The sequence below is a fragment of the Falco cherrug genome, chromosome 6 (genome assembly GCF_023634085.1).
Source record: "Falco cherrug isolate bFalChe1 chromosome 6, bFalChe1.pri, whole genome shotgun sequence".
NCBI lineage: Eukaryota > Metazoa > Chordata > Aves > Falconiformes > Falconidae > Falco > Falco cherrug.
The window spans coordinates 34899534-34912093 of NC_073702.1; the positions used below are offsets into that span (position 1 = coordinate 34899534).

Sequence of the window (12560 nt, forward strand, 5' to 3'; positions counted from 1 at the left end):
GCTCAGCTGTCCAGCCAGCTTTAAACCCAGCGTAAAGTGCACCTGTCCAAGCCATGAGCAGCCAGTTTCTCCAGGAGAATGCTGTGGGAGATGGTGTCAAAGGCTTTACTAAGGTCCAGGAAGACAACATCCACAGCCTTTCCCTCATCCATTAAGTGGGTCATCTTGTCATAGAAGGAGATCAGGTTCATCAAGCAGGACCTGCCTCTCACAAACCCAGGCTGGCTGGGCCTGATCACCTAGCTGTCCTGCACACGCTGCATTGATGGTGCTCAGGATGAGCTGCTCCATAACCTTCACCAGCACTAAGGTCAGGCTGACAGGCCTGTAGTTCCCTGGATCCTCCATCCTGCCCTTCTTGTAGGTGAGCATCACACTGGCTAACCTCCAGTCTGCTGGGACCTTCCCACTTTGCCAGGACTGTTGATAAATGATGGAGAGCACCTTGGCGAGCTCCTCTGCCAGCTCCCTCAGCACCCTTGGGTGGATGCCATCCAGCCCCACAGACTTATGCATGTCTAAGTGGAGCAGCAGGTCACTGACCATTTCCTCCTGGACTGTGGGGACTTTATTCTGCTCCTCCTCATCCCTGTGTTCCAGCTCGGGGGGCTGAGTACCCAGAGGGAAGCTGGTCTTGCTATTAAAGACTGAGGTAAAGAAAGTGTTAAATACCTCAGCCTTTTCCTCACCCTTTGTGGCAATGATCCCTGCTGCATCCAATGAAGGATGATTACCCTTGACCCTCTTTCTGTTCCTAACATATTTGTAAAAACATTTTTTTTTATGTTTTACAGCATGTATGTCTTCTGGCCAAACTTTTTTTTGGTATCACTTTGAATCCCTTATCCCTCGAAAAATTTGGGGAAAATTGACAAATGTATTCGAAGTTTTATGGGGGTTAAAAGCAGAAACCAAGTAGGTACAAACTAGTGTTATCCACCAAAAATAATGTTCTTAGGGAGTCAAACTATTTAGCTGAGTAAAGTAAAAGGGAGAGCCCTCAAAGAACCTTGGTGTGAGTCAAGCTAGAACATCCCACTGACGAGTCCTCAAGCACTTGACTGAAAGAGATTTCATTTTTCCCATTTTATAAATCAGAAATAAACAGACCAAATAATCTATGCATTAAAATTAAAGTATTACTAACCACTAAGAGCTCCATCAGTTAGCAGCACCTTATATCCATTGCTGTCTGAGAAAAATACATGGTCAGCTGAAAGTAAGACTGATCTCATAATTAATCCATGAATATTCATGTTAGAGATAAAATAAGGATAGAAAAGTTGGAAGAAGTGGCTTTGGCAATGTTAGGAAGACAGGGCTGGGCTGGGGTTTTTTTGTGTGTGTTTCTGCTCCTGTTCAAATGCAAATTTACAAAATATGATCATATATAATACATATCCCGTGCAACCATGTGAATCGGAAGTATTCCACTGTACTTATGCCTCACTGAAATAGAAAGCCCTGCTCTTAGTCTTATCTGCTGATAAGACCTATAGTCATAGGGAAAGGGGAAAATATGTTAGCTTGCTCTATGTAGAACCTTCTACCTGGATTGCTATGTTACAGAAACTTTTAACTTTACAGTGTTGTCTTTTCTCACAGATTGCTTTTGCATCATGTATACCAGTTACTGGAGAGTAAGAAAACTCCTTTCCCACTGTCTCATTTTTTATTCAGAAAAAAAAAATAATTTCAAAGCAATGTAAAATACAAATTATCCATGTCAAAATCTGAGACCTCAGGGTCAAATGTGGAGAGTTGGCAGCTTCATCAAGCTGCAATGCAAACAAAAGCAGAAGTCACAAGGGAGAAGCATTCTCAGCAAATCATTACCACCTGGTGTGACTGGTGGGGTACCAACTTCTACAGAAGTCTCAAGACTGAGCATGTGAACCCACATGTATGTGCTGCATGTTGACATATGACTGACACCATAATTTAGCAACAGAAAGTTCTGCAGCACGTCCAGCTGAAGAAGTCCCACCAGAATTCTCCCTTGACCATCATTCCCACCCCCCCACCATGGGTCACAAGCTCCTGAATTACACTGGCACAACTCTGTGGAGGCGTGCTGTGAACCCGAACAGAGAACTGTTCCAGCTTTAAAAAGACCCCAGAAATAAATGTACGTATTTGTTTAATTCACAGTATGATCTCTCAAACTATTGTTCTGGCATAACCCACGGATAAAGTGGCACAGTATGGTGGGAACAGGAATGTCTTATGCCAGTATTGTTGACAAACATTTTGAATTGTGAAATAATGGCCTTAGGAAGTTTTCTAAGCGCTCCAAGCACTAAGCTCTTAGATTTCTAATGCCTGGCGGGCCTTAATGTACACTCTACAAACAATTTGTGACTTCCATACTAAATTAGACTCCTCAATGTCTGCTTTATACCTTACTTGATGGTTCTAAAAGCTACCTGAATGCAAGAACTCTTATCAATTGCCCAGTCCTGCCACCTAGTTTCCTTACAGACTGTTCCAATCCAAAGAGTTCAATTACGTAAATCTCAACTGCTAATAAAAGCAGGGAGTGGTAGAGACTTTCCTGAAAGGCTCCAATTAAGTGATGTTGATCACATAAGATCAGTAAGACAGACAGGTGGGACACAAGGAAGGATGCTTTTCAAACTTTTGTGACTAGCAGTTAGCTTTCCTAGAGCCAGTGCAAAGAGCAGTCAGCAGGCAAGCCATGCATTCAAGGCATCAAGTGGTCGCATCAAGTCCTACACTGCAGTTGTGCAGGACAGGCCACGATAAGAGCATAGCATTTCTCTTCCTCTGTTCATGAAAGAGCTGCAGGGAATCTGCCATCCTCTCCTCGCTAACTCCCGGTCAGGCATGATATTCTACAGTGAATACTCTGCTCAAGTTTAATATCTTCAGGATGAAGTGAAGTTTGAAGCAAATACCACAGAACAGATGAATGCTGCTGCTAAGCTAATATGTAAAAGAGGAGCCTTTGTTAAATAAATAGAATGAGCATCTGTGTACACACAGATAGCTGAGCAGGATCCCCTGTTTGGATATAAACATCTACCTCAGGACAGAATTTTAGAAGCAAAATTGAGCCTTTTTTTGGTTCCTGATTAGCCACACATGACTCAAGTGTGCCATCTGGACTAGATGCCATTCTGAGCTGCATAATCCTCCATGTGCCTTGTCAAAGGAGCCAATAATCCAACCAAACAGGACTCTTAAATTGATTCCTTTGACTAGGTGTGTTAAATAACACCATCTTTACCGTTCAAAACCTAAATTTCCCTTCTCTCCTCCAATGCTTCAGCTGAGGATGGACAATAGCAGCATTGAAGGTATGGTCAAAATAAGCAAAGATAATAGAACCTATGCAACTTATATCTTACACTAGTAGAAGTAAAGATAAATACATAAAGCACAGTGTTAATATGACAGCAAATATACATTCACACAGGAAACAGCTTTTCTGCCTCAGCTTTAGGTCATCAAAACTATGTGATACAGAATTAGGCAAAATGAAGTGCAAGTTAGTGTGTAAACAGGAGTCCTGTATAGCTTATTTCAACATTAGCACCAATGCAGTTACTCTATGGCTTTCTTCTAAAAATTCTCATTGCATCTGAAAACATTACTTAACTCAAACCATCAGAATCCAAAGTTAAATGAACGATTCCTTTAAGAAAGACCTGATGTACTTAAATATGATTAGTTATTCTTCCTTAATGTCATTTGGATATTTACTGCTGTACATCACAAGATGATATACATCCTGGTACAAGAAATCCACACAATCAGTAAGAGTGGAGTTGCCCATTGAGTTGGTCAATGACTTAAACATTCCAGGAGAGGAAGCATTTGATGTCTCACTCCATGCAGCTGTGCTTTTATTGTTCATTTATTTACTTAGTGTTAGCTGATTGTAACAATGCTAGCTTAGAGACACAGGTGATTGATAATATAAATTTTGCAAATTTGATGGTTTATTTGGTGATTTAGTACACAATTTGCAAGGACTACTAGCCATCTATTGAAAAGTAACCCAGTGGAAAGGCTGGGAATGGAAGCCCCAGCACTCTAATCCTTACAGTCTCTACATTCTGGGTGGACTTCCTGTATTTCAGTCCTCCTAAAGCAAGTACAAGACATTTTTATGATCCTCAACAACCAATGTAACTGATGAATCACAGTCACATGAACAATCTTACAAGAACTACTAACTTTTTGTGATACACATACAGTAGAGAAACAGTCAGTGCTTACCTATGCATTCAGATGAGAGCTTCAAGTCTGCTGGTAAATGGTATAGCTGGCTATTACAGCAGTAAACTTTCAAAAAAACACTCTATTTTTTCCTACTCTTTAAAACAGCTCCCTCTTCTGGCATAGTCTTTCCATGCCACGTTTAAGTACCATTCTTTATTCCTTACCAATTTTTAATTCTGTTTGGTTCCCAGCACTCAACAAACCCAATTCCAGTGATAAGGCACATGCTATTCAGTATGGCTGTAAAGGCAAGGAGAAGGTACCTTAAATTATAGCTTTCAAGAGTGGCTAATTCTAATCAAATACTTATCTAAGATTATCCATGTACTTATCTTTACTACCTTTTGAAGGCACCACAAAATTCCAGATCAGAATCCACACCTGGACAAGGAGCCTGGCTGCCCCGTCCCTGGGTCACATTTGAAGGATCACTGAAGTCAGAAGGGATCTCCAGAGATCTATCTCCCAGCCCACCCTGTGCTCATGCAAGGTCAGCTAGGGCAGGTTGCCCAGGTATGCACCCAGTCAAGTTTTGATTATCTCCACAGACTTCAGAACATCTCAAGGCAACCTAACCTCTCAGTAGGCAAACACGCTCATGGTAGTGCTCATCCCTAGTTACTGATTAAACAAAGTACCCCGGAACTTACGCTCCTTACTTTAGCACCTTAATTAGGTGTTTTATATTAGGCTGGATGGAATTGGACCTTAGAGTGCCTTTCTGAATGAGGTGACGTGGACCTAGCCTGACCCTACAAAAAACACAAACACACACCCCTCCCAAAACTAAACCAAAACCCAACCAAACAAAAAAACCCCAAAACCAAAACACAACCAAACCAAACCACAGGAGAGCTCTCATAACCAGGCTGATAGTGACAAAACTACAGAGGTAAAAGATGAGGTGAGGTTGGACAAACATTTTTTCCTACTACTGATGCGCTGACACTAATCAGTCAAAAAAAAACCCCAAACCACAAAACCCAAAGGAGGAAAAATGCAGCTTTTACTGTCTAATAGATTCAGAAGGAACAGGTTCTTGACTCTGTTTATAGAATGGTTGCTGAAGCTCATTCAGTGACTGTGAGCACAAACTGTATGGAGCAGAACATAACCCAGAAGTCCCCTTGCTCAGGAGGTAAAAGGTCATCTTTCCTCTTCACCTGGCTGTCTATTGCCAGCAGCATTCCCCTTCCTCCAGTTGTATTCCAAAGGCAAATGGTGAACAGCACTGTGCCCTGGGGGAGGAGATACTGGCTGCCCACTTAAAAAGTAGTTTCTGAGAGGATGGAAGTACCTTCCTTGAGTAGCTCAGTGGTCTCTACACCAAAATCAGATTTTGCCTCACATAAAACAGTTCTGATCTGTCTTTTTTTTAATTGATTTAATTACACATTAAGTACCAAGAGTCACATACAGGTCTCTGGATTACATTCTGGCCAAGGTTGCCAGAAGCTCCATGCTGCAACTTAATCTGCCAACACTATGTCTTTACTAGAGCCAATGCAGTTCTTGTAGACAAATACTTGATGTAGACAAACACACAGATTACGTACCAACAAGGACATTTAATCACATAAATTAAAGCACATTCTAAAACCAAACTGAAGACAATTGGAATAAACAAGCTTTACACAGCTTGTAGAATGAGGAAATAGATTCTTTTATTATTACGCAAACCCCTTCGTCTCATGGTGACAGTAGACCTCTGAAGAGCTACTAATTCCAGCAACTGCTGAGCTAAGTAAATGATTAACAGCTTAAAAAAACCCCACCGTTTTAGTGGGAGCCAACCACGCCATGCCCCCCCCCCCCCCCCCAAAAAAAAAAAACCCCAAACCCAAAATAAAGGAACCAAGGTTCAGGGTTATACAATTAGTCTTAGTGCGTAGTATTATTACATGGTGATTCCTGATGTAACTTTTCTTATGCAAATTGAGAGGGATGATTGTTAAATATCAAAACATCAGATGAAGACAAAGCCTCGTAATTTATTGAAACCTTTTCAGAGTCTCTACATTACAGTCAAAAATAGAACTTCAAAGACTTTAAGAGGAAGTCTCACTTCAAGGGAGAATACCTTAAAGATCTGTCATAATCCAGGCAAATTGTTTGCACTGTTTTCACTGCTGACAAACAGTTAAGTAGTCTTCAAGTGACAACAGTCTTGATGCAAGTACATGTTACTGCTCCTAGGTGGTCAGAATTCAAGCCCTCACTTACTGTTGTGCAGAACACCACAAGCAACTCTCCAACTCAGAGGACTGGCTCAGGGTATTAAAACTTTGTAATTAAAAAAAAGTGTCTGCTTAAGTTCTCATAGGCCTTAAACATCACCAATTCACTTCATGAACTGGTAAAACAGTAAGATGATCCAATAACCCAGGAGCAATCCAACTGCAAGCAGGCAGATCAAGAAACTTGGCAAGTGTAGGTAATACTCTGCATGCATGCCAAAGAACAGAATTCTGAAATTATTTCTGCACATTAAACTTGCGTAGCATGCTTTACCACAACAAATGTTATTTACATTATACATTACTGACTGTGAACTTAAGCTTTTTAAGTACAAGATTCAAATAACAAAATTGCCTAGTTTACAGAAATAATAACAAAAATTACGAAGCCTGGAATGAAGGTATTGCAATGCAGTCCTGCAATGAAATGCAAGACAAACTTGATGAACAGTGAAACTTCATGAGCTAAACAGCACGGTGGTTTTAAAGTTTGTACTGTATTTATTTACAGAGTTAAATGTTTTCATAAATACACAGACACAAATAGACAGATACTCTTAAAACAGTAAAGAATATTCTGTAACACTTGGTGGATCCTGGTTTTCAATGAACCCAAGCAATGTTAGATGTTGCTGCAGTAGATTTTATACTTCACTGTTATTTACACTAAACAAACATTGCAAAAGGGTAAACAGACCTTTATGACACAAGAGGAAAAGTAATTCCTGTCCTTTCCCCAACACCTACATTTCCAGAAAACCATGGAACTGATCCTTCAACTGTACACTTTTAATTTTACTCTTATGAGTAAAACTCATCGATTTTAACAGAAAAGAATTCATGTTAAGAAAGGCAAACAAGTATATGCGTATATTCTAGACTAAGGAAATACTGGGCCTTTCACACAGTAATTACTTCAGTAAACACATTATTACTCCTATACAGAGGTTTTGCTTACACAGGGAAAAAATGTTACGGAACAAAAAAGTGAATTAAACATTTCAACTAATATAGTAAAACATTATTAAAATTATAAGTTTACACAGACTGCCATCAATAAAACCACTAGCTTGTTGTAGTTAAATGAGATTGAACTCTGCTGCATGTTCTGTATTCCAACTACTTCAAGCACAGTGAGCTACCAGTCCTCAGGAGGCAGAATCCTGCCTCATTTAAAGTCAATGGGAATTCTGCCACTGATTTCAGAGTAGAAGAATGTTTTGGAGTCAGCTTCCTCCCTCTCCCTCCTTTTTTTTTTTTTTTAAATAAAAAAATAATAATAAAGTCAGACCAAAAAGAAACCCTCCCCGTTATGAAGAAATCTGACTAAAAAAAAAAAAGAAAATAAGTACACAGGACTTTCTCTCAAATCTCTTGCAACGATTTGATTCCAGCACAAACTTAGAATGTTATCATCTTTCTCTTCTATACCCACCTTCAACCTCATTTTTTTTGATTACATATAAACAAAATCATATGCATGAAATTCATTAAGACTGGAACAGTACGTACCAGAGCAGTTCAATATGCAGACCAATGTATCACATGCAGTAGGACTAACCACTTTCAGAGACTCTTCTTTCTGACAGTGAGTTGCCCTGTCTGGATGTTTTTTTCCTTGACTTGTACCAAGCATCCCTTTGCCCCTCTTTATTTCATTCCATAAAGAATCTCAGCTAGGGATACATGCCTTTCAAGTGTGAAAATTGCTGGATTCCACAAGGACTCCACTTTTCATTACTTGGAAAGTTACAAAAGCATGAAGGGAATGCTAATCCTAACTCTTTAGGTACACGAACATGTTGCCAGATGACCCAAATGTCCGGATTTCTCCTAAGGCCGTGTTTTTTGTGTTGGCAGACAGAAACTCCCTTGAAGGCTAAAAACAAGGTATATACCAGTAAGAAAAAAAACATCTGATTTATGAGAAGCAAAACTGCATTACGTTATGCCAGGTCCTAGTCAGCTCCCTGCCAGCTATAGCAAGGAGCTTGGGTAACTTGATTCACTACTGAATTTGGATATCTAAAATGAAGACAGCATTATTGTGGTTGCTGCATTTTTCAATTGTTTCCTCATTAAGACAGCTTCCAGTTTGTTACCAACATAATTCTGAAATAAGAGAAAAACCATAAATCAGTTCCTCACAAAAGCTTGCCAACCACGATAGAAGCACTCTGAACATTTCACTGATGTCTATTTCTGGATACCTATCTAGTTAAAGTAAGATGTTATTAAGAAGTCTTCACAGAGTTGTTCAGCAGGAAATAAGCTCCCTGTAGCCCTGCCACTGTCACTGTATTTTCTTGCATGACAAAGTTTCCTGTGATGAATACACAGCCCAGAAAATATTTTGAGCAGAATTAACTTACATGTCTTGCAGAGGTACCTTGCCTTGGACGCTAATGTTCAACTTTTGTGCTCTTAGCTTTGCAGATTTACCCTAGTTATAGGCTCTACTACCAACCCAAACACAAGGGTATCACAACCTGAAGACAGATGAAGGCTCTAGAACTTGGGGGGAAATAAACACTTAGCTGTTCACTTAAGCCTTCCAGAAATGCCTTAACTGGAAGAAAGCGGCAACTGAAAAGCATCAAATCAGGCTTGCACCTCTGGCAAACTGTTTGAGAATCTGGGTATCTACAGTCAGTCTTTTACTAAGAAGAGTTACACTATGCAGTATCTGGCTTAAAAAGTTGTTCCCATGAAACAGTAACAAGATATAATCATAGGAAGCTTATTTCTTCTTTTCAGTTAAGGGAAGAATTTAAACTTTACTGTCACTGAGTTACAAGCTACACTATTCAACTCCAGGAGGCAAGGGCATAAAATCATTGTGCCCAAAGAAACTAACATAAAATATTCCACAGGGCTTCTAAAACCTTGCAAAAATACTGCAAAAAGGAACCTGCGCTCTCTTTCACTGCTAAGGTCCAACCTGCATGCTGGCCCATAAACAGCAACAGAGTATACTCTTACAGAAACAGTAAACCAAAGATGTGGATAATCAGAAGCCTCATTATTTACACCACTAATTCTTGGGGAAGTAACAATAGTATTCAAGACATTCAGATAGTAGGAAGCATTAAAAAAAAATCTGCAAACTCTTAAGGCAGTGAAAGTGAGTGGGCTCAAGCTCTACTTCTGCTATTGTCCAAATTCCTACAGTTCACTAGCAGAATTTAATGAATTCAGATGAATTTAGGACTTATCTGTTAATGTTAACATATGGTAAATGAAAATCTATACCTTTCATTTTAGGATGAACAGATTTAAATATAACTGAGAACTATTCAATGCATTCTAACGTAAAAATAATTTACTATTAAAAATAGCACACTCAACTTTAAAAATCTACTGGATACAGAATTTTCCCTCAAATACTGTAACTTCCATCTTTCAGTTGGCACACAGCTGACATTACAGTACTTCAATGTGCAAGAAATAAATAAAAGGAGAGCAATGGAAAAAACCAAAAACTACCTGTAATGTTGTCAGCAAACCACCACCACAGAGTAACTAAGTGAGACATCCTAATTTCTGTTTTACCTTACTGCACAGTTACAACTATAGATAACAGTAGTAATCAAATATAACAAAGAAATTTCACCACTGAAATACTACTGATTTTTTTGCCATATGCACAGATCAAATTCTACCACTTACCTAGTGAGACCTGAAATTGAACAAATTTCCAATCATTGCACTTCTAGAGTTAAACAAAAGATGACCCTTACCGGGAATAATCATGAATAAGAGCCTGGGTAGATTTTTGCTTTCATCTTTTGAGAGGTCTTTCCAAGGCCCACACTTTAAGACATGGGTAGCAGCTCCACAACAGTAGATGAATTCTTCATGTAATGGGATTGGCTCTTCTGCTGACCTCTTGTTTGCTGTTAGACAGAATAAGATACTATTGTAACAGATCAGCAAATATTTACATAACTGGCTCTTTGCTTTTATACCTTCCCATAGACTAACTGCAAACAAACCCAAACTAGTTTCCCCAAACAGCTGTCATCTCCAGTAAACAGAGGCCCAATTCAGTATTTGATGTTTGAATAGGTGACAGTAATTGATGCATGTTACTATTATATTAAAGAAAGCTTCTTTCAGTTTCTGCCACAGGAATATATGGTGATGAATTACACAGCAAGATCTACTCTACCTTAAAGTAAAAACAAAAATAATTATCATTTCTTACTCATATCACCCACTGAAAAGGTTCAGCTGAAACCTACTTGAAGGCAAACGAAAGAAAAAACACCAAACAGAACTACTGCATGGATGTCTTTGCAAGTTCTGTGTGCTTTAACTATGGGAGCAGAGCATCACTCAGTTCTCCAGAAATTTTGAAAGGATTAAAGGAGGCTTTGTCAGTTAAAGCTAATCAAGTTTTGATGAATTCAGGCAAATATTTACATTCACCTTTGTAAATTTTTTTAGATTACCTGGTTACCTGCATGCAGTGATGGAAAATAAAACTATGCTGCCAAATAAAGGCATGTTCATCGGTTCATGTATTTATCACATATGGAAACATTATTAGGCTATCATGCTGAAACTGGCTGACTGACCAAACTCCCATATGTTTCCTTCAGTAAAAAAGCTACTTCATCAAGTGACTACTTATGAATTAGAATGTCATCAAGATGAACACCAACATAGACAAGCATCTGCCAAAATAACCATTCTACCATTTGCAACAACAAGTGCAGTTACCAAATGCAGGACAGGAAGCCTGCCCTTGTTGGAATAGTATCACACACGAGCATCACTTAGAACAGAGATCAGTCCACAAAGCTGTCTATGTCAACTTCAAGGGCTATTTCAGCTCTACAGAGTATTTCTAATCTTTTAAGAACCACATTTCAGGCTTCTGAAGCAACAGCTACGGCTTAGACTTGAAAAACTTGTTGAATTATTACAGGAATGACTATGCATTCTTTATCCAATACATGACTAGGTATAATGGGAAAGGCTGTCCAATTTAACTGTATCCAATCTAATTACATTGTAATTCAATTCACACACCAGGAAAAAAACCCCAAAGATTAAGTCTAATAAATAACCTAAAATATCAGACTTTAGTGTCTCTACCTAGTATATACAATGAAAAAATTGTAATTAGAAAGTACACAAAAAAATCCCAAGATTATAGGCTAGCAATTCCCAAAAGGAACTCTCAAAGACTTCACACGCAGCCAGTGCGGGAAAACTTTTTGGTAGGCTTCATTTTGAAATTAACAGACAAAAGTACAGCCACCTTTAATGCTATTTCAGCTGATGATCCTTCTTGAGTTCAAAAGCCACTATTTCATATATAACTTATATAGCAGTAATCCATCAGCACATGGAATTAGGATAAATTCAAACAAAATGAGACTATGGTCAAAGAAGATACAACAACAAAAAACCCATTACAATGAAACTGGATATTGCTGCATACCACCATGACCTTTAAAACATCAAAAATATCTAGTTAAGGATAACATTAGGCCTTTCAAATGTTTTTGCTTAGTGAAAAAGGGCCATTCATTTTTGTGTACAAGTATCCAAATTCTATTTCCTAGTCAGTTTGTGACATTTTAGGTGTGTAAACTGACACCTACGATCTACAGACTTTGCAGGACCATGAGGTGGAAGGCATTACCTTCACTGTCACCAGAAAATTCTCAGTGTTACACAATTTGAAAGGAACTGATCCAAATGAAACTGTAGATAATGACACCTGACTACATTTTAAAAGTACACTTGTAGAAGCAACATTTCCTTACTTCCCCCAGTTTTAATCTGAAATTTTGAAAGGTTAAGTTAAACAACAGGCAATGCAGAAGAGATATGTTTTATTTTGAATTAACAAGTACCACCATGAAAAAAATGAGTAGAATACAAACAGAAAATGCTACTGAAGGGAAGGAAGAAGCGTTGCTTAATACTTTAAACTACAGCACAAGTCTCTGGATGAAACTTCCCTCTGTCCCCCCTTCCCCCCCCCAAATAAAAAAGTTCATTTAATGCCAAAGGAGACATCTTTACTACTTCATTATTCACCATGTTGTCATCTTTAAC

The 12560-nt window shown here is 38.8% G+C and overlaps 1 protein-coding gene across 4 annotated transcripts in view; it reads right to left on the minus strand.

Annotated features, from left to right (window-relative positions):
* Nucleotides 1-12560, minus strand: part of LDAH (lipid droplet associated hydrolase) — a 124634-nt gene that overhangs the window by 97342 nt on the left and 14732 nt on the right. For all 4 annotated transcript variants that reach the window (XM_055713710.1, XM_055713709.1, XM_055713712.1 and 1 more), the window contains one exon: nt 10226-10381. In XM_055713710.1, coding sequence (XP_055569685.1) covers nt 10226-10381 — 156 coding nt within the window. The remainder of the gene's footprint in view (nt 1-10225; nt 10382-12560) is intronic.